At 38.2% G+C, this 22,636-nt stretch overlaps 2 protein-coding genes across 3 annotated transcripts in view; one reads left to right on the top strand and one right to left on the bottom strand.

Annotated features, from left to right (window-relative positions):
• LOC121632106 (growth arrest-specific protein 7-like) overlaps window positions 1–4,651 on the bottom strand; it is an 83,569-nt gene extending 78,918 nt beyond the window's left edge. The window contains exons 1-2 of one of the 2 annotated variants that reach the window (XM_041973296.1): window positions 4,440–4,651; window positions 4,034–4,312 (exon numbers count right to left, since the gene is read on the bottom strand). In XM_041973296.1, the coding sequence (XP_041829230.1) occupies window positions 4,034–4,213 (180 nt within the window). In that variant the 5' untranslated portion in view covers window positions 4,214–4,312; window positions 4,440–4,651. Of the gene's footprint in view, window positions 1–4,033 lie in introns of both variants that reach the window. The other variant, XM_041973295.1, reaches the window with a different exon arrangement.
• A 12,289-nt stretch (window positions 4,652–16,940) lies between these two features.
• LOC121632195 (myosin-7-like) lies at window positions 16,941–22,011 on the top strand. The gene is made up of 4 exons (XM_041973440.1): window positions 16,941–17,084; window positions 17,627–17,695; window positions 18,907–18,993; window positions 21,793–22,011. Exons 1-4 carry the CDS (start codon window positions 16,944–16,946, stop codon window positions 22,009–22,011), a joined length of 516 nt encoding a protein of 171 aa, XP_041829374.1. The 5' UTR covers window positions 16,941–16,943.
• The last annotated feature ends 625 nt before the right edge of the window (window positions 22,012–22,636 follow it).

Genomic DNA, 22,636 nt, shown 5'->3' with positions numbered 1-22,636 from the left:
CTGTACTGAAGAACGAAGGCGTCGCAGTGTGTTATTTAGGACGCTGCTACATAAACACCGTCCTGCCTTTTCACACTGTGATCCGTTTTTTGTTTGCCATCTTGTTTGACTTACTCCTGATAAAGTTTCAGCTTAGAGACATAGGAAGAAAAAAAATCTGCTATGCAAAATACCCATGCTCCTGTGGAAATAACCGAAGACACACTTGCATAGCCATAGAACTGAATCAGTTTTGGCAAACTAGTGCTAATTTACAGTTTGCTAGCATTTGCTAACATTAAATCCAATCCACCTTTATTTATAAAGCACTTTAAAACAAACAAAACTAATTGTAATACAATCAAGACTTTAGAACCATTAGTTCTGGGTGTACCAAACAAACCAAGGCAATATTTAATTCCCTTAAGATCAACATTTGCTTTTAAAGCAGGAAAATTGGATATTTCTTATTTTGAATCTTACAGCAGTATGAAGCGTTGCTCTGTAAGAAAAAGCAAAACAAGTGTGTCAAAAGGTTCATTATCCTGAGAACAATAGAGCTGTTTGTAGAGCAAAGCCACAATGCTAAAGATGACAACAAGGACAGATCACAGCTCAATGTCAGCTGTGCCAGCCACACAAACCCTTGTCTGCGCGAATAATTCTCATAAGACCTATTTTTATGATCATTTACCACACTGAAAGTGAAGTTGCAGAGAAACCTGACTGGGTGATTGTGACAAAGAATGAAAAATTAAATATTCCATTCGGCGGAAATGCATGAGTGATTTCTTTTGACTTTTGGTTTTACATTGAGTCTTTTCAATTTGCCACCCTGCAACCTCCACAGCACGTCTCATCAACCCACAGGAACAGAAAAATGACACATTGAGTTTCAATATGTGTCATTCAGCTGTGGGGAGGAGGGGGTTCGTACAAATCCAAATTATCCACAAGAATTAAGAATCTATGGCCCCATGACGATTGTAATCTTAATTTCTCTTTTTCTTCCAAACAAAACTAAATTAAATATATATTTCAGTGATATCTACTATTGCTGCCATTAGCTGACCCATGCTGTCAAAGGACAAGGAAAAACACAACCGTGGCTCTGTTATGTTCTTCTCCACTGAGACAGTTCCACTCCACAGCAGAGAACAGGAAAGGTAGATCTGGGGTTAGATTTCCTACCCACAAAACCACAAACATCCAACACCAGCTGAAAACCTGCTGCTGTGTCTGTGAGCTCACATAAAAGTCTGTACTAAAGAGTCACACCTTAAATCAGATAAGCGTGTTTTCATTTCTTTAAACAGCTTTGCTTATCAAGAGCTGCATCAGGGTTTTACAAAAGAAATCCATCCACCCAGCTGAGGGGCCGAGTAAGAAGCAGGCTGCTTAGTTGTACATATACTCTCTTTATACACTTTCCATCATCTGCTTCTTTTTATTGCACATGAACAGTGGAACCTTGTCTGCTAAATGGCCGAAACATACACAGATATTATGTATTCTCAAAAACACGAAGAGAACTGGTGTTTCACTTTCTCACTTATATGAGCAGGATTAAATATTTCAGTAAAAATGAGGTGAAAATGAATCATGAGATGGACAGGCTGGTGGGTACAATATCTGCAGAAATACAGGTCTTGTACTGGACTGATGTGGTGAAAACAGCTTATAAATCCAGCCCTTACTATGGTCATGAGGTTTAGATCGCTACTGAAAGACGGTAGCAGCTAGAATTAGTCTCTTCAGATGGGTGGTTGAAGGCCGGTAAAAGGGCAGGACACTGGCCATGTTTACATGAGAGCTTTAATTCCTCTTTAATTCAGAATAAAATTGAAATCTTGTTTAAGAAGATTAAAAAGGACCTTGTAAACAAATGAAAATGACCATTCCAAATTAAACTTAAATCCAAAGTAAGTGACTGGTTTATTCTGATTTTAAATCCGAATTGAATAATTTCTCAATCATGTATACGTTCACTCTGCTGTAAATTAATTCTGGTCGTTCTGCACAGGCTCGCTCCCTTAATAACTGTGTTTTCCATGTAAACCTCAATTCAGAATTATTATTTACATATAAACACGAAGGAGAAGACTTTATTTCCGAATTATTGAATTCTGAAAAATGAATTCTGAATTAAAGAACATCATGTAAACGTGGCCATTGAAGGGGAGCTCGGAGGAGTTCATGTTCCTCTGAGTCCAGTTGAGGTTGTTTGCATGTCTGATTAGGATTCTTCCTGCGTGTTTTTCTTAGGGTGCATTCAAACCAAGATAGTCCGGGGAACTCGGTTCGCTTAGGTGGATAATGCCCAAACATTTCACACCTTCCTTTGTTTGGTTTGTTTTCACTGTGTACTTTACTTAAGTGGACCAAAAGTGCCTGGACAGCGACACACACTTACAACAACTGTTCCTTGTGGGGGCGATATTCCCCAAAATCAATGACTGGCCAGGACCAATAACTGATATCTTTCCCCGTCTGCCGGCTCGTTCATAGTAAACAATGGAGCAACACCAAGTTTATGCAGTCCTGGGTTTCAGTTTTTAATTTGGTGTTTAAGCCTAACACGCTTTTTGTCCAGTATGAGCAGCACAGACATCTTTGTAACCAGCAGAGTTTCTGCTTCCATATGACTCCTTGTTTGTGTGGTTTTGCTTGAAGTGGAGGAATTAGCAGAAGCTGTAAAGTGGACAGAGCTGTCCTCATGTTTTTCTTTCATTCCCATATATGTTTGGGCTTTGAACTGTGTTTGGTTTGGATGCCAACGCTTGGTAGTCTTTTAACAGAGTTTCTCCCCATCATTTTGCTATGCTTCATGTTAGGATTGCTACTTCCTGGTGTGTACAAACACCAGGAAGTTCTGCCCACATCTTATGCTGCCCCTGTTCAGAAGGCTCTAGTCAAGAAGAGGTTAAAAGTTCAGATGTGGACCAAACATTTACTGAAAAAAGACAAAACCGGGAAATTCCAGCTGCAAACATGCTTCTTTGGAGTGTAAGAAACAAAGATCAGAATCCTCCTCTTCCTCAGGTAAAACCAAAAATGTTATTTTCTACTTGGAAAGGAATGATGGGATTATTTTAACATGTGTAGGCTGACTATCACAAAATCCTTCACAACGCAAGAGGATGAGACACCACTTAAATATTTCCAGGGTCACAACCGTGCAGCATTCTAGTGAGCCAACACACAAGTTATCTAGTATTACTGGTGAGGTAATCAGACACAGATAAATCGGTAAGCATGCATCAGTGGAACAAAGACACATGCAGAAACTTCGCTATCCCTAAAAACCTAAGCAAAACCTAAAACCTAAGCAAGGTCTGATGAAACTGTCCTAAAATGAGGAATCCTGCAGCCCCGCCCATCCCCTCCAATCCTGAACTGCTCCGAGTGAAGATGAGGGCTGTTGTTTTGTCTACATCAGCACACGCCTGGAATGAAGCTGCACCGCTCTGCTGTCACTTTGTCACTAATCACGTTTCTTCATATGCCCTCTCCCAGTCTGGGTGGGGATGTGGTTAAAAAAAATGGGTGCCAGTGCTGGGAGTGCTGGGGCCCCCTGCTCCTAGAACCAACTGTCAGATCTCTGGGTGGTGTCAGGAACTTCTCCACTATTACCACCATAAAGTCAAGTTAGACTGGGGTTTCTGGTGTGACCTGAACAATAGGGTTGCTCAACTCATTTGTGGGCTGAGGATGTGGGGTTCAAGCACGAGCAGCACTCACGCGCACAGAGAGGACTTCGCTGGAATGACTGGAATGAGGAAGCGCGCGCCGCTCATTCTGCAGACCGCTGGGAAGGTTGGAGTTAATTTGATAAGCGTAGCACGGGTTTACTATTAGAGTATCACTCAATGCTGTCTTTCACTTAAAGAGTGTGTGTGTGTGTGTGTGTGTGTGTGTGTGTGTGTGTGTGTGTGTGTGTGTGTGTGTGTGTGTGTGTGTGTGCGCACGCGCGCGCAAGACACAAAATAAATAAACATTGAAAATTAAAGTTACTTAAAACATGTTAATATATAAATTATTATAAATTCCTTACCTCCAGGACTTGCACATAACTTGTAGGGAACCATCCTCTGGCTCCATCCTTCTCTCCCTCCCACCAGCCTCCGGGCAGAGCCTGGACCACCTTAATAATCTCCCCGGCTTCAAAGCTCAGTCCCTGCTGGTGCTGCTCCCCGCTGAAGGGGTACAGGCTTTTATAGAACGATCCGGACATCTCCAAGGGGCCAAAAACTTCCCACTCTGGCGGTGTTGTTGTCGCTGCTGGGTGATGATGACTCGCTCCCGCGCGCTCCTCGGAGAAAAAACTTCGTTTCTAGTATAATGAGAAGGTGTTGCCTGGAGTTGCAGAAGAAATAAGTGAAATTGGTAAAAGTTGGTGAACAGGTTCTTTTCCTCCTCCTGTTGCCGCCGCTGCTGCTGTCAGGACGCCCCTCACTCACCGCTCTGCTCCTCCTGCCTGCCTGCGCGCTCCGTTACGCTCCTTCAGGCAGCGTAAAGCTGCAGAGAACGAGGAAGAGAGAAACCGGAAACCAGTTCCTCGTCCCTTCAACTTAAAGCACTAATATAGATACTAAAGAACCGGAAGCGTACTGCATCCAGTTAAAAAAATAAAATAAATCAGAGAGAAAATCTGTTTTCATAAATGAAGACATAAAAACATATATATATATTTTTTTTTATAAATTAATAAGATAAGGTTAAAAAAAACAAATATGTTTTTATTACAGTGATAATTTGTTGTTATGATTATGTGATTTAGAAAAAAAATGTTTAAATGGAATTTTTTTAAGTATTTTGTTTTTAAGTAGCCAAATAATCTCACTCAAAAACTCTTTCCAGTTTTTCAAAATTATTAGATTATTATGAAAAAAATCAATCAGTTATCATTTAACAAGATTAAGAAATAATAATAATAATAAAAAATGGGGGAATGGTTGTTTTTCTGAATTAATAAAATAATTTCAAGAAAGTCTGTTCATTTTTTCAAAATTGTGAGATGATTAATTTGGGGGGGAATGTATCTTTTGTTCCCCTCAATTAACAAGTTATGAAAAATAGAAAAATAAACATTTGATTTTTGTAATTTACGAGATGATTTGACATTTTTACCTCAACTGACTAAATTATTTATTAGATCAAGAATATATATATATATATATATATATATATATATATATATATATATATATATATATATATATATATATATATACACACAATATTTTCCCCTAAAGAGCAACATTTTTTAATGGATTTTAGTGGATGACTTAATCAAATAATAGACTTTAATATTGTAAACTCAAACTCTAGTAATGTCTGGTAAAATTTATTTAATTGCATTTCAATTCAAAACAGTAGAAAAAAGAAACAGAAAGTATGCGTGGTCAAAACTGAACAGATCTAAAGTTTAAGTGTCATTTAAGTAATTTAACCGTTCTCTGATTCTACAACATGTTACAGTACTTTTAACTTTTAAATTGTTTTTGACATTCTTCATTAATATGCACTAATATCTGACAGTAAACCAGGGCAGGATCAGTTATTTTCTGACCTAACTTCATACTAGCAGAGGTGATCTGCTGCTCAGACTGCTGGCTGAGCATGCTTTTGGGTGAGGGAGGGGCCTGCAGCAGCTACACAAGAGATGTTGCCATCGCTTATGTTAATGTGTCAGTTTAAACCTGTGTCTTAAATCAGCTGTAAAATAAAAAACAATTATCTATCATCCATTTTTTTCTTATCTATTGGTTACATTAGTAGGCTTCCTTATTCATGAAAATGGTAAAGATGGTAAAATGAACCTCATGAGAATCATATAAATAAATAAAAGGTTGTTGTGTTACCTGACTATAACTGAGGGGTTTTAGAACACATTTATTAAATGGATTTGTTTAATTTATTTTTTCTTGTTTCAGTGTTATTAACTATAGTAACATCTAGGGTGCTTCAAGAAAAAAGCCAGAGTGTTTTTTCATCACTTTTATTTTTCCTTCAGTTTCTTAAAGCAAGGATGCCTCTTTTTACTGACATTTGCATAAATAGCTCAGAACATGTCTTGATGTCACTAACTCTTGTCACAGCAAACCTTGTGATTCCAGGGGTCATTGTGATGACATTTGTAGCAGCTGACCTGCATCATGAGGTCCTGAATTCCAACAGATTTTACCATATTTGGATTTGAATCTTTCAGGGGCAGCAACGTCTGTAACAGTAACCTCCTCATCAGATGTGTCTTGATACTCTGTCTTCCTTCTCAGAAAACCACTGATCTGTAACATTTTCTTTGCTTAGTTTCATGAAAAATATTATCCAGAACTTGGCTGACTGAAAATGTTTTTTTACTTTTTTGCATATTGCAAAATGAAGATGTGGACTCTGCAAGTCATCAATTCCCAGCTTTGTTTTGTTTTTTTGCAGGTAAAAAGAGAATCCTCTAAAGTTCAAATAATTGGTAGAGGAGCAAACTGTCAGTGTGTTGGACGACAGTTAACAAATTCAAATTGTTACCAGTGATTATTTTCTTGATAAAATTTAAAGAGCTATAGATCCTATCTCTACGCGGAACGTTTGTCAGTACAAGAGTTTCTGGTACACCAATTATGCTGGTGCACATGTCTGTTTATTTAAAAAAATAAATAAATAAAAAAAAAGAGCGACTAGCAACATACAGGGACTTGTTATTGGAGATTTTTGGAGACTGACTTGAAGCACGTATAGTTTACTCTTATCAATCAGACACAGTTAGAGCAGCAGATGATCACCTCTGCTAGTATGAAGGGTCAGACTGAAAATTAAATGCACAAAGCTGACCTTGGCTGATCTACAGACCATTTTCCAGACCTTACTAGAGGTTGAGTTTACAATATTAATGTCTACTGGAGCGCCGAAAAGGGGAGGGGGTTGGTTCATGATTGACAGGGGACCAGAAGGGTCCTCAATAGTTAGTTCGTCTGATGGAAAGTTGTGGAGCATCAGCTTGTTGTCTCTTCTAAACTTTGCCCAAATAAGCTAGCTCACTTTGCTCACATATTAGCTCATATTTCTGAAGAAAACTACGATTTTTATTCATTTTACTGTTGTTTTAGTCAAATAATCAAGGCAGGGAAGCGATTAGCAAGCTGCTCTGCTAAAAAACATCACGCATGTTCTGAACAGACCCCCCTCCCCAACTTCCTATAGTGCACCTTGATAACCTCTTTGGTGAGATAATTCCTGTCAATTGTCCCTTTAAAACAAAGACATGCACAGTGGAAATAAGAAGGATTCACACCCCCGCTAAAATTCCAGGTTTTTGTTTTGTTCAAATGTTAAATCAGAAAAAAATATTTCAAAATGTTTCCCACCTTAAATGTGACTTAAAACCTGTAGAATACGCTGGTTGCATAAGTGTGGACACCCTGAACCTAAAACTTTGTTAAAGTATTTGTTCTTTGGTAATTGTGGCCAAGGTTCAATCTTGGTCTCATCAGACCAGACCACTCTCACATGCTTAGTGAACCTGATGGATGTTTTGGCAAATTGTAATCAGGCTTAGATGTTATTCCTTCTCAGAGAAAGCATCAGTCTTCAACCCTTATTCATAGTGCAGACATATGAAGAGAATGGGACCAGTTTTCATCTCTTCTTTTCTTCAGTTCTGGGGGGGTCGTCCAATTCTTTCTAACTTTACTGTTGGCCCATATTTTGTGCACTTTTGATGACTGGATTTATTGTTTTATGTTAAATCCAATGCTGAGGACATGTTCTTTTGTATCTTTATCCTGACTGACGCCTCTTAACAATAAGATTTAAGAAGGTGCTTCAGCGAATTAGTAGTTTAACCCTTTACTGCCTAAATTTATTTACAATGATATAAAAATTACATTAATACAGTAAAACCTAAAGAAAGATCAAAAAGAAAAGACTGGAATACAATGATATACAACTGAATATGAAATAAATAAAAAAAGAGCAACAAATGAAATTAAATGAAATTATAAATAAAGACCAGAAGTGGTTTGTCACAGATTTGTGACAATAGGCATCAAGGTTTAGGGTGCCCACACTTATGCAGCCAGCTAACTGTACTGTTTTTTATTGTCATATTTTTCGCCTGACAGATTTGTTTATAAGTTGAATTGTACAGGTTATTGTTCACATTAAAGGTGGGAAAACATTTTAAATCATTTATTCTGGTTTCATTTCTTTCAAAAACCTGGAATTTGAACACTTTTTTTTATCCACTGTAACCATCTGAGCCAAGGCAAAGCTTGTGTCAGGCATGGAGAAACTCCAGAACGAGGCTCTCTGCTGCAGACTGCTGGTCACTGAGCAGAGATGCAGCTCAATGAACAGACTGAAGACGCCAATCCGCTGTTTTCATCTTCTATAAACACTGTGTGACTCAGTAAGTCAGGCACAACTGGGCCCGTCTCTTGTCTCTGAAGGCGTAAAGAGGTGACCATTTTTTTTTTAAAGGAGCCCAACAGACTCTATATTACACCTCATTATTTCCCCACACATCCGTCTCTTTACTCAACAACTGTTCAATATGTAAAAACAACATCTGGAATTGTTGGATCATAAAACATTCTAATAAAACTAATTTTATAACTTTAATTTTTAACTACTTGCTGCTTCAGATGAACTTCAACATGAAAATACAGATGAAAAGGTGGAAAGTTTTAGGAGTTTTTAAATAAATCTAAAAGTAAATTAACCAGCTGATCAGTCTGACATGATTTGACTCCTTCTTATCCCAACAAATGGTTTGCAAGCCACTGTTTCCACATCTACTCAAAAAGTCCTTGATTCACTCTCCTTTTTTATGACTTCCAACCAAAAACTATGCAAACATGATTACCACACAGTCTGATTTTACTTGACAATAAACCTGATTCTGATTAATGTTACACACAACTATTGATTATATTTGTTATGTTGTGTTTGTAGATGCAGAGGCTCACACATGAATCAGTTTAACTTCCTGTCCTCATGCAGGCAGCCATGATGGCGGAGGAACTGAAGAAGGAACAGGACACCAGCAGCAGCAACCTGGAAAGGATGAAGAAGAACCTGAAGGCGTCTGTGAGAGATCTGCAGCACCGTCTGGATGAGGCTGAGAAGCTGGCTTTAAAGGGAGGCAAGAAGCAGCTGCAGAAACTATCACAGTCATCCTTATTTGAGACTCCTGGGGCTTCATTTATCAACTGTTCGTAAGCACAGAAGTGTGCGTAATGTGTGCGTATGAACATTTCCACGCAAAGTGTGGGATTTATCAACTTGTACTTGTGCTTAGGAAAATGTGCGTGGCACAGTTCTTACCATACGTAAGCACAAAACCTAGTGGTAGAACGGTAACACTACAACTAAAACGCACTGAGAGAGTCACAGTGTTCAGCAATCTGAAACCTCACGTTACCTAATAAAAGTTCTGAATTAGTGATGTCGTATATAATTTGAATAACTGGTGTACCAGGTTATAAGAGACAGCTGTGACAGAACAACCTGAAAAGAAAATTAATGTGCCATTGCTTATCTTGCGCTTTTGTAGCATTTGCAGCACCGTGCACTCTGCAGGGAGCGCGTTCATCTGTTAAGGTACCGCTTCCCCAAAAGCATCCTGTTTAATTGATGCTGCAATTTGCAACCCATGTTGGAGCGAGACACCAGAGCCATCCCAGTGTACATCCCGCTCTGTCTACCCTGGGATTCTTGGCCTCCGGAACACTTAATCGGGAGATTGGAGACATGCAGCATTTTGCAACCAACACTAAGCAGACTTGTCCTGACAGTGTTGGATCATTTCTCTGGCCTCAACATACATCCATTTCACATACAGACCTCACGAAGAAGCCAAAATTAAACAAGGGGTTCAGCCATTGCAGGATTTCCAAACATAACTGGAGCCATAGATTGCATAACCATCTCAATAAAAGCACCTTAAAACAATGAATTCAGAAACGTGAAAAGGAAAAGTTTTCATCCAGTTAATGTCCAACTATTCTGCAATCCACATAAGTCTCTGTTAAACATTGTTTCCCGGTGGCCTGGAGGAACGCACGTCTGGTTTATTCTACAGATCTGCTCTGTGGGTGTGCGCCTCCAAGCAGGAGCTGTGAGGATGGCTGGCTGATTGGTGAGTGTTATATTTCAGATTAATTTCTGTGCTTCATTTTGTTTATTATAGCATTTCTGAAGGTGATCGGGGATATCCACTGAACCGTGGCTACTGACCCACGTGGCCAACCTGAGGACCCCGCAGGAGCAGACTCTGACTTTGATGTTAAACCATCCATCCATTTTCTGCCGCTTATCTGGAGACTGGTCGGCAGCTGCCTAAGCAGGGACACCCAGACGTCCCTCTCCCCGGCCACATTCAACAGCTCATCTGGGGGGATCCCGAGGTGTTTCCAGGCCAGCCGAGAGATGTAGTCCGTATATATACATATATATATATATATATATATATATATATATATATATATATATATGTATATGTATATATATATATATATATATATATATACATATACATATATTTTTAGTTAAGTAGAAGCGTAACAAAACCAAGTACATTTAAAACATGTTTGTTGAATGGTGACATTAAAATTCTGTAATCTTTGACGTTTGTAGATTTTTAAGGGGTTAATGAAGTGTGTACTGGCGGGAAAACAACAGAGCCTCAGACAGTGTTTTATTTCTATTTTTTTTTAATGCTGTCGTTACCGGTCAGTGACAACGTATACTGGAGTGTCCTATGAGTAATTTATATATATATATATATATATATATATGCATTTTTATGTATACATTTTTTATATATACATACTATATATATGGGCGGGCTTTTCAATCATTTTTAGCCCTTGTACCTGCACATTTTCAGAGGTAATCACTTAGGGGCAGCATGGCTCAATGGGTAGAGTGGTCATCCTGCAGCCCAAGGGTTCGATCCCCAGCCGTTGAGCCCTGAGCAAGACACCAAACCCCTAATTCCTTCTGATGGGTCGTGGTTGAGCGCCTTGCATGGTAGCTTCCGCCATCAGTGTGTGAATGAATAAGGGATACACAACGTAAAGAGCTTTGGGTGCCTTGATAAAGCGCTCTATAAATCTAATCCCACAGTGAAACATCTTCAGAAACTGGTGATTAAATTCTATGATGTAATTTTCTTACACATAAAGTTTGTTGTGTGTTTTTCTTCCAGGTGTCAAGAGAAATCCTAAATTCTGTTATAAAATTCGTGACACAACAGCCAGACGGGTAATCAGCCTTTTGTTTTATAACAGATTAATTCCATATATCACATACTAAGAAACGCTGCATCACATAATGTTGTTTATGTCCGCCTGCTGAATGGTTGCCTTAAGACTAAACATGAGAGCATCTTGTGATGACTTGTAATTGTGATGTCTAATGTTTAAGCTCAATAATTGTCTTCTCCTTATTTTATTCAGATGATTCCTGAACTGGTACCAGTCAGTTTTTATTAATAGTGCTTGAATTAATGGATTAATTGAATGAATAGTTGTTTGAACATATGCATTGTTGAACAATGTTTTTCAATGTCTCTGTGCAATTATTCCACAAACTAAATAAGGTTTTCGTTTGTTTCAACAAATTATGAATATTGAGGGAAATTAATATTGTTGTTTTTAATTTTAGCATTTATAAGGTGATTAATTTTGCTATTTACCTCTAGGATGAATAAATTATATTCTTTCATTCATTGGATCATTCTGTGTTGGACGGATTTATTTATAATTCTTGTTGCTCTTTCTACAAAATAAATGTTGAATGTTGTTACAGTCTTTCCTGCCACTCCTCCAGCACTCTCCTGTTCTTCCGCTCCTCCAGTCACTCCTCACTTCCCTGATCCTCCACAGCAGTTCCAGATCCACTCATCAGTAATCTAGTCAACCTGCCACACCTGTCTTCCTTTGTTCCCCAGTCCTTTATATACACCAGCACCACAGTCATTCCCTGTCGGACCTTAACCTACACACAGCGGACTCACCCCTATGCCATTCCATGGTTCCTGGCCCTCTGATCTATGCTTCAGTTCTGTCATAATAAGACCTCTTCATGCATATCCTGTTTGTTAAATAAAGGATGTTTAACCTGCCCTTGTCTCCCAGGGGTCCTGTGTAACAAATGGGTGTTTTTTTAGGACTTTCGCCACACAGTAGGTCAAACATGGATGTAAAAATTTAACATTGCAGTGTGTACAAATTATTTAGGTTTATGAAGTGTTTATCTATATAATTGTGCAACTGATTTTGACTTGACATATACAGGAGCCTGGTCACCATATATATGGTTGAGCAAACTCCCAAGCCCCCTTCAAGACCCTGAAGAGGGTGTAAAGCTGGTCCACTGTTCCACGACTGGGATGAAAACATCTATCTATGTGTGTATGTGTGTATATGTATGTATATATATATATATATATATGTATATATATATATGTGTGTGTGTGTGTGTGTCTGTGTATTTTTTGCTTTGTTTTTGATTGGTTGATTGAGAGTTTATTTGAACATGATGACAAAATATAAATAAAATAGAAAACACACATGTTCAAAAGGAGTGAATGAAAGTATAACTTCTCTAATCACACCCCAGTAAACTACAATAATTTTTGTCATTATCCCATAATTACATTCATCATTAACTACTTACAATAACAGTGGTGGTAATAACAGTATTCAGTATATATAATCATTATCTCATTAAAGCTTATGCTTCATACTGATCCTTTTTCAACATGTTGGGTTCATATTATTATTGTTGTTGTTGTTTTGATTATTTATATTTGTTTAGTTTGTCTTTCAGTTGCTTTCTTGTGTTACTCACACATATTTGCAAAAAAAAGGCATTAATTCATGGCTGCACCAGATTGAGCGTTATGCTCATTTTAAATATGTGGCTATGTGGTCATTGCCTGTGTTCCACCAATTAAATGTTAAATCTTTATCATTGAGATGAATTTTTTTTGCTGGAGAATTCCTAAGTATAGAGATGTAAACTCAAACGGAAAATCAATGTTTTATACACCTTCTGCCAAAAAAGGAACAATACCAGAAGATGTGACAATGGTTTGTCTCTACACTGTCTCCAACATACCGATGAGTTGGTGTCTTTTCTGAACTGGAGTGATGAAAAATCTAATAAAGTTTTTGCAGCAAAACTCCTTCTATTGTGTTGAATTTGAGGTTTTCTTTTGTATCTCACGTAAGTGTTCCCATATGCATTTCCCATATCTGTTTCACATGGAGTGAGTTACTTTCCCTTTGTTGCAGACCCCTGTGAAGTTTTGATTTAGTTCTTTGGTTTAAGCCCCACTCCTGGAACTGCTGGTCAGGTACATCTGGTGGAAGGGACTGAAAGAGGTACAACAGCCGTGACAGAATAACCATTAATTACCTGCAGGGTCGCTCTGGCGTTATCTTGAGCTTGTAAACCCCCTCTGATCGAGGCTAATGATTAGTGGTAAGAGTCCCTCAAGGCGTTTGCCTTCTGCTGTCCAGGACTATGCGGTTTGTTTTTTTCTGTGTGAATCTTGCAAGTCTCCCAGTCTCAGTCTGATCCTCGGAGTTCGATGTGTGTTCAGATTCAGAAATGGGTGTAAGGCGGTTTGGCTTTAATTTCCTATCTGATCTAATGTGTCCCACCTCGTGTTTCTTAGGTGTTTGGTTAGATAGGGAGCATATGGTAAGGGCTGGAGCGATATTTGGTGTAAATTTCTTATCTGCTCTAATATGTCCCACCTCGTCTTTGTTGGATGTTTGTACAGATGTTTTATTTTCAGAAATTGGTGGAAGGCGGTTTGGCGTTAATTTCCTATCTGATCTAATGTGTCCCACCTCGTGTTTCTTGGGTGTTTGGTTAGATAGGGAGCATATGGTAAGGGCCAGAGTGATATTTGGCTTTAATTTCTCATCTGCTGTAATATGTGTCACCTCGTCTTTGTTGGGTGTTTGTACAGATGTGGTTCGTTTAGAAATGGGTGTAAGGCGGTTTGACAGTAATTTATTTTCCAGTTTGAGCCGTCTCACCTCCTCTTCCAGTTCAGCTTTCTCTTCTTGAAAGTTCATCTTCTCGCTCCTGAATCCATCAATTATATGGGTTTTTCTCTTTAAATCCTTCTGATATACTCTTATATCCAGCATAGCCCGTTGGAGTCTCCCCGCCGTTTCGTCAGGCCGCCGGGAAAGTTTCAATTCCAGGTTTTCATTCTCACTTTTCAGTTTTGAAATTTGGGCATCTTTCTCTCCCAGCAGTATATTTCGTTGGATGAGGAGTGATTTCAAATGTTCAGAACAGCGGATCTTGAGTTGTTGCATCTGAATAAGATCGTTTTTTTCAAGACATCCTGCACAGATGTTTTCTCTTTCAAACATCAATGGTTCCTCCTCCTCCTGCATTTCTGTAGTTAATGGCATCTGTCTTTTGATCTCCTCTCTTAAGACACGAATTGTATCATATTGCTGATTTAATCTTCTCTTATATTTTATAATCGTCTCTCTGCAGTCTTGTACTTCCCTGGTGAGCTCCTCATTTTCAGATTCAGTCCTTTTCAAGATTCTCTTTGTGTTGTTTAGTTCATCAAGATGTGGAAACGGCATTTTCTTCAGGTCTTTCATCTTCTGCTTTTTCTGAATAATCTGTATTTTAAGATGATCGTTTTCACGTTTCAGTGATTCCTGATCTCGATCTTGTGTCTTAAAATCATAAATTAGTTTTTTGTTAATTTTCTTCAGCTTTTCATATTCAATTTCAGCGTTTTTGAGACTGTTTTCTGCAGCAGACAGCTTTGATTTATAGTCAGCGATCGTGTGTTGGTGCTCTGTCGACTGACTATCGAAGCGTTGATCGTAGCGTTGATTGATGTCTTTTTCTTGAAAAAGCTGTGTCTTCAAACTATCAATTTCATCATCTTTTTCTTTGGTTATACGTGCTATTTTCTTGTCCAAGTTAGCATTTTGACGAGTGAGTTTCTGTACTCTCCTAATAAGATCTTTGAAAGAAATATGTTCGAATTCCATATCTATCTTTTTGTCCTGTTCTGTAGAATTTTCTTCTTCAAATAAAACTTATGTGAATATAAGCTCAGCTTGATAAAACCAGGATAACTGGGTAACTTCTGACTTCTAGTGGAAGGTTTAGAATGATTTGTCCTGTCGTCAGTTCGGTAATAAAGGCTTTCTTTCGGTGACGCCACAGGTCAAGATTCTTCAAAGCACGCGCATGCGCGAAACGTTGCGTCACCACTACATCACGTATGGATCAGCTGAAGCTCACGTGACTGACGTACTGCAGGATCAACATATCAGAATGCGCAAGCGCAGTGTCTCAGCGTCTTGCGGATGATGAGAGACATCAATAAGAGGGGATGAACCTCGGTTGGTCCAACTATACTATTATTATTATCATTTTTATTATTACTGTTATTATCATAATTATTATTACTAATATTCAGTATTATGAAGATACAATATGGAGAATAGCGAGACAAGAAGTTACATCTGTCAAACTAAAATATATGTTATACAAAAATATTACAAATAATAAAATATTTCTTTGTCATATTTTACTTGTTATAATTTTTTCTCTTTAACCCCCCTGTTTTCTTAGTCCACTTTTCTCTTCTTGATAAACTTTGACAGAGACATCTTTCTTCGTCCAGACTGATGGTCCTTCTGACACTTTCAGAGCTCTGGTTTCCTTTACCTTTTTTCCTAGCGGAGTTTTTACAAATGCCCGCCCTACTCTGCTTCTGATTGGCTCTAACGTCTCAAAACTCTGTGTACTGATAGGTTGCTGGTTCCTGTCATTTATAGCAATCCTCCGCTCGTGTCCTGCTTCTTTCAGACAGAGGGTTAGGTGACCATACAGTCTAGTCCAGCTCATTTATAACCGCAAATGTTAGGCGACCTTTTGAAAAATGACAACTTATAATTTTTGAATGCTATCTATTATAGGAATTGTTACTTTTTTAAGAGCCACATTTTTATTTCTGTTTTTAGGTTTTAAAATAAAAAACATACAACTTTCTAAAAGACGATAGGCAGACTTTCATCTATGGGATGTAGATATTTGTGGAAAATGATTTATTAAAAATAATAAATAAATATAAAAAGCCCATAGTTTCCAACCTAATTACAAGAAAATCAAATTAAAATATATTACTGATAATGTCAGTGTCATTATGTTGTGGAAATTCAATGCACCTATCAAATGAAGAAAACTGAATAATTGCTCAAAACCAGCATTTATTATATTTATATTAAAAACATTAGTTCTTCAGTATTTTTTGCCACGTATTAGGAGCCATTGTGGAAGTTCCAGAGACCCACATATGGCTCTGGAACCGCAGGTTGCAGACCCCTGGTCTAGTCACAGATGGTGGAGACGCACTGCTTTGGGCAAGACGGCAAAACTTGGCGAACATAAAGAGTTGTTATCACTAAAATGTCGTCAATTATATCCAGGGATATTTTATTTCACATTATAAACAAAACAGTTTGTGAACCTTGAACTTTAATTCCCAACTCTCTTTCAAATCTCTATCTGTTTTTAAAATGATTCATCAAAGATTCTTTTAATTTTGTTTCTTTTCTGTGTATCACCTTCATGTCGTTACAGGATGGCATTGCAAACTGTAATACACACAAAGGCTTCAGTCCTCTACAGCAGACTGCCACCTATTCAGATTAATGTGGTGGCAACCAAACCCCAATCCAGAGTCCTTTCATGGGACTTTTCCAAAGACTCGGTCACTCCCATGGTGACTAAAATGAACAAATTGGCTGTGATCAGCGATGGCAACATCATTACCAAAATTGTATTATTTGAGGAGTTCTCAGGGAGAGTAATTGAAGGCAGGAACTACCTCATGAGGGGATATTCCCTAAGAGGAACCCCCCCCATACACTATTTTAATTACTAATAAAACACAGGTCATGCGCAGCTCTCCAGTGACTGTGCCTGAACATTTGATGCATCAGGCGACTGCTCTAATTGACCCACCCTCCAGGAAGATCCACCTGAGGGAGTTCGGGCAGGTACAGGGTCATGTGACCGTGGAAGGAAGGGTCATTGAAGTAAGTTTTCAAACCACAATTGAAAAAGGTTGTGTACAATAAATTTAATCCACATTACAACTTCTATCTATTTATCTGCTTATTGGGCAATGACCACATTTGTACACTTCATTGTACATACAAAATGCTTTTGCATGAGTTCTCCTCACCAACCATCAAAGGTCAGGCTACATTCCAACTACTTCAGTGAGATCAGTCTTCAGCATAAAACATTGGAAAAAAACTGTTAGTACTGACCACTTTCTACTGTATAACCTGTTGTTTTAGGAAAAAGTATCCAAGTGTTAAAGTCTTGTAATATCCTAAAATATTATAATCTTTTCTCACTACAAAAATTCCTATTTCCAAGTATTGCCGGGTGTATTTTGTCCGTTTCATTAAATGATTGTACAAATAAGATATGAGCAATTTGGTTTTGTTTTTTTTAATGATTGTTGTAATAGTGCTTTATTGCTTCATCAGCTCTGATTGGCATAGTGTAATTGGATAAACAGTTGGATATGAATGGTGTAATTCATGCTTACCTTCATTTTTATATTTAGAGTTCAGCTCCCAAAAAAATTCTGCTGAGGATGGAGGAAATCCCGCTAAAGAACATAAAACTGCAACAGGTAAGTAGAGTCAATGTGAGGAAGAAAAGGACGGAGTCACTGGATCACATTAAACAGGATGCCCTTATCTTTGTTTTTACTGAGTGTAGCTGATAACGAGATTTCATTGTGCTCCAGAAATAAACTGATATGTTGAGTTGTGTATTACAAAGTACAGTGTGCTCGATGTTTTAGAAATAAAGTAGATGACCAGGAGCTTCATTTATCAAACTGTGCGTAGCAAAGAAGACTACAGGTGGTTGGTGTAGGAAAAAAGCAGCTGAATATCTCAGCATCCAACTGCCATGCAGGAGATCAAAGTTCAATTCCCACAGGGGTGAATCCCTTTGGAGAAAAGCTGCTAAATGACAGTAATGATGCTGGTAATTTAGTATTTGTTCTAATTTATAAAATAAATATGAACAGATACATCTGAGATTGATAGCAGTTTATTTAGTGTTACATAATATTTCTTTATAGTTGCTGGGTGCTCCAGCTGGGTGGGCGGTGCAGAGGGACACAATCAGCGCTATTAACCAGGTGGACAAGGAGTTGCAGAAAATAAAGATCATCTTCACAGAAATTGGGACAAAAAAAAAAATATTGTGTAAGACTAGCTAAATAAAAGGAAATCTAATTTTTGTTGAGACATTGTTACTTAGAGGTCTGATATATTAGAAACTTGATATTTATTCTTCTTGATATTTAGCACATTTCAGAGCATTTTCAATCAATTACCGGAATTTCTCATTTCACAATAAACTCACTGGACAGGTTGGAATGAAACTGCTGCACCGCTGCTCAGAAAGGAAGGTCTGGAGACATGAGACTTCCTTTCTGATAGATATTCTTATATCATCTATCAAAAAATAAAAATGATTATAATATTTAGAAAAATATACAGTAAATAAAGAAACATTAATATTTCAGCACTTCATTTTTCTTAAATGCCTGGTTCTTTATGTTTGAATGAATGAATAAATCATCTTTGGAATGTACATTTGCTTTTTTTTTTCTCCTAAGAACAAAGCAAAAAATGTGAAGTTCATAATTTATAGGTTATTTATGCTGTTATTGTACTGGTATGGCTAACAGGAAATCAGATTGCCCTGAAGATAGAACCCTACAATGAGTTTGACTCCCCTGATGTATATCTGTATGTCAGGCAGGTGTTTGGCACCTCTTACAGTGTGCAATGAAAAAAACATTAATGCTATGTTTTATGGTTACAGGAGGACACCCAGGTTGATGTCTCGCTCTGGAGGGAGGCTGCTCTGCTGGAGGTTGACTATGGGAAGGAAGTTTCCTTGAGCCACCTGGTCTTAAGCAAAAGCAGCAACAGCCAACACAATGCTGCTGGTAATTTCTATAATTTCCCTTAAATATGCATTTTTTAAAATGAGAAACGACAGACAGTCTCACACACAAACAGAGACACACAGACAGACACACAGAGTGAAAGAGACACCCAGACAGAGACACAGATAGAGAGAAAGATACACAGACAAAGAGACAGACAGACAGACAGAGAGAGACACACAAAGACAAACATACAGAGAGACACACATACAGAGAGACAAACACAGACAAAGACACACATACAGAGAGACACACACAGACAAAGACACACATACAGAGAGACACACATACAGAGAGACACACACAGACAAAGACACATGTCTGTCAGCTGTCCACAACAATGAGCTCCAGGAGGGAACGCGTCGATTTGGTGTTTAGTTTTCTTTTTGTTAGCGCGCACATTAGAGCACTATTGTATTTTCAACTCTGTTTAAGTTTTGCTTATTTAACATGTACGCGTTTCTCTTACTGGTGCTGGGGGAGCCATATGAACGCTTGGGGACAGAAGTGAGCACAACCATCAAAGCCAAGGAACAGGAAGTGCCATGGGCCTGTAATAAGACGGCTCCTTCCAGAGGGGAGATCAATTTCCTCCTTATTCTTTAAATATTTAAAGTAGTTGTTTTGGATTTTGAGTAGATTGCTTTCTTGTTTAATTTTGGTCATTCTTTTGTTTAAGTAATAATTGAACTAACTGTTTAGGTTTTGTCTCATTGTTTAATGTATTTCTTAGTATTTGATAACCCCTCATGTGTTTAGACTGGTATGATCAGCCAGTATTTAAGTTCCCCTTTGATTCATGTTTGTTAGCTCAGTTTGGTTCTTGTGTTAGTTTGGTTTCTTTCAGTTACATGTTAAACAGTTAAAGTTTTTCTGAGTTATTGTTATACCTTTTGTTTAGTTTTGCTCATTTGACCTCGTTTAAGGGCCCTGAAATGTTTTGTGAGTATTTTGTTTGGGTAAATAAAACCCATTCTTTTTTAAACCAGCTGTGTTCTTGTCCTTCACCAGCTTGGTCCCTCACATTCTAATTTGCAGATGATGGAGGCATCTGGATAAGAGGAAGGAATCTGTCATATATCAATCCAATCCAAAAAGCTTTGGAGGAAATAATTGCATCGGCAAATGATTGGTGTTTCAAAATCTCTATGGACAAAGCAAAATTCATGTTATTTGTGAATAAAAGAGAATACTAGATAAGAGAGCGAGAGAGTTAAGCAGCATATAATTGTAGGGAATGTGGCTGATGAGCAGCTGACCTGAAAAACTCATATTGAGAAACTTTGTGTGAAATGTGGAAGACTTATTAATGTCCTTCAGTGTTTTAGCAGGATCTGAATGGGGTTATTGTTAGTGATACACAGAGCCAGTGTAAGGTTCATCTTAAATTATGGCTGCGTAGCGTAAGGATCAGCTGCCCTGTGAGTGATAAAGAAGCTGGATGTAATTCAGGCAAAGGCCTTAAGAGTGTGCAGCAGAGCTTTTATTACTACTCCAGTATTCGCTCTGTTGATAGCAATGGGAGAACTTGCTGGTTGTGAAATACTTGAGGAAACAAGAACCTTAATAGGATTTAAAAGATGCTTCAACAAATTAGTAGTTTAACCCTTTACTGCCTAAATTTATTTACAATGATATAAAAAAGACATAAATCCAGTAAAAGCTAAAGAAAAATCAAAAAAGAAAACGACTGGGATGCGATAATATACAACTGAATATGAAATAAATGAAAAAATAGAGCAAATTAAATGAAATTATAAATAAAGACCAGAAGTGGTTTGTCACAGATTTGTGACAATAGGCATCAAGGTTTAGGGTGCCCACACTTATGCAGCCAGCTAACTGTACTGTTTTTTATTGTCATATTTTTCGCCTGACAGATTTGTTTATAAGTTGAATTGTACAGGTTATTGTTCACATTAAAGGTGGGAAAACATTTTAAATCATTTATTCTGGTTTCATTTCTTTCAAAAACCTGGAATTTGAACACTTTTTCTATCCACTGTAACCATCTGAGCCAAGGCAAAGCTTGTGTCAGGCATGGAGAAACTCCAGAACGAGGCTCTCTGCTGCAGACTGCTGGTCACTGAGCAGAGATGCAGCTCAATGAACAGACTGAAGACGCCAATCCGCTGTTTTCATCTTCTATAAACACTGTGTGACTCAGTAAGTCAGGCACAACTGGGCCCGTCTCTTGTCTCTGAAGGCGTAAAGAGGTGACCATTTTTTTTTAAAGGAGCCCAACAGACTCTATATTACACCTCATTATTTCCCCACACATCCGTCTCTTTACTCAACAACTGTTCAATATGTAAAAACAACATCTGGAATTGTTGGATCATAAAACATTCTAATAAAAACTAATTTTATAACTTTAATTTTTAACTACTTGCTGCTTCAGATGAACTTCAACATGAAAATACAGATGAAAAGGTGGAAAGTTTTAGGAGTTTTTAAATAAATCTAAAAGTAAATTAACCAGCTGATCAGTCTGACATGATTTGACTCCTTCTTATCCCAACAAATGGTTTGCAAGCCACTGTTTCCACATCTACTCAAAAAGTCCTTGATTCACTCTCCTTTTTTATGACTTCCAACCAAAAACTATGCAAACATGATTACCACACAGTCTGATTTTACTTGGCAATAAACCTGATTCTGATTAATGTTACACACAACTATTGATTATATTTGTTATGTTGTGTTTGTAGATGCAGAGGCTCACACATGAATCAGTTTAACTTCCTGTCCTCATGCAGGCAGCCATGATGGCGGAGGAACTGAAGAAGGAACAGGACACCAGCAGCAGTCACCTGGAAAGGATGAAGAAGAACCTGAAGGCGTCTGTGAGAGATCTGCAGCACCGTCTGGATGAGGCTGAGAAGCTGGCTTTAAAGGGAGGCAAGAAGCAGCTGCAGAAACTATCACAGTCATCCTTATTTGAGACTCCTGGGGCTTCATTTATCAACTGTTCGTAAGCACAGAAGTGTGCGTAATGTGTGCGTATGAACATTTCCACGCAAAGTGTGGGATTTATCAACTTGTACTTGTGCTTAGGAAAATGTGCGTGGCACAGTTCTTACCATACGTAAGCACAAAACCTAGTGGTAGAACGGTAACACTACAACTAAAACGCACTGAGAGAGTCACAGTGTTCAGCAATCTGAAACCTCACGTTACCTAATAAAAGTTCTGAATTAGTGATGTCGTATATAATTTGAATAACTGGTGTACCAGGTTATAAGAGACAGCTGTGACAGAACAACCTGAAAAGAAAATTAATGTGCCATTGCTTATCTTGCGCTTTTGTAGCATTTGCAGCACCGTGCACTCTGCAGGGAGCGCGTTCATCTGTTAAGGTACCGCTTCCCCAAAAGCATCCTGTTTAATTGATGCTGCGATTTGCAACCCATGTTGGAGCGAGACACAAAACGCACCAGAGCCATCCCAGTGTACATCCCGCTCTGTCTACCCTGGGATTGTTGGCCTCCGGAACACTTCATCGGGAGATTGGAGACATGCAGCATTTTGCAACCAACACTAAGCAGACTTGTCCTGACAGTGTTGGATCATTTCTCTGGCCTCAACATACATCCATTTCAC

Source organism: Melanotaenia boesemani, chromosome 21 (genome assembly GCF_017639745.1).
Source record: "Melanotaenia boesemani isolate fMelBoe1 chromosome 21, fMelBoe1.pri, whole genome shotgun sequence".
In the NCBI taxonomy this organism is placed as follows: domain Eukaryota; kingdom Metazoa; phylum Chordata; class Actinopteri; order Atheriniformes; family Melanotaeniidae; genus Melanotaenia; species Melanotaenia boesemani.
The sequence above is the reverse complement of the archived record's forward strand: the minus strand, read 5'-3'. Positions and strand labels throughout refer to the sequence as shown.

Excerpts from the sequence above, each read along its gene's own strand:
- LOC121632195 (XM_041973440.1), top strand. The coding sequence starts at position 16,944 with ATGCGCAGCTCTCCAGTGACTGTGCCTGAACATTTGATGCATCAGGCG. Across the intron at positions 17,085-17,626 it reads TGGAAGGAAGGGTCATTGAA|AGTTCAGCTCCCAAAAAAAT; the intron begins GTAAGTTTTCAA and ends TTTTATATTTAG. Across the intron at positions 18,994-21,792 it reads AAGTTTCCTTGAGCCACCTG|GCAGCCATGATGGCGGAGGA; the intron begins GTCTTAAGCAAA and ends GTCCTCATGCAG.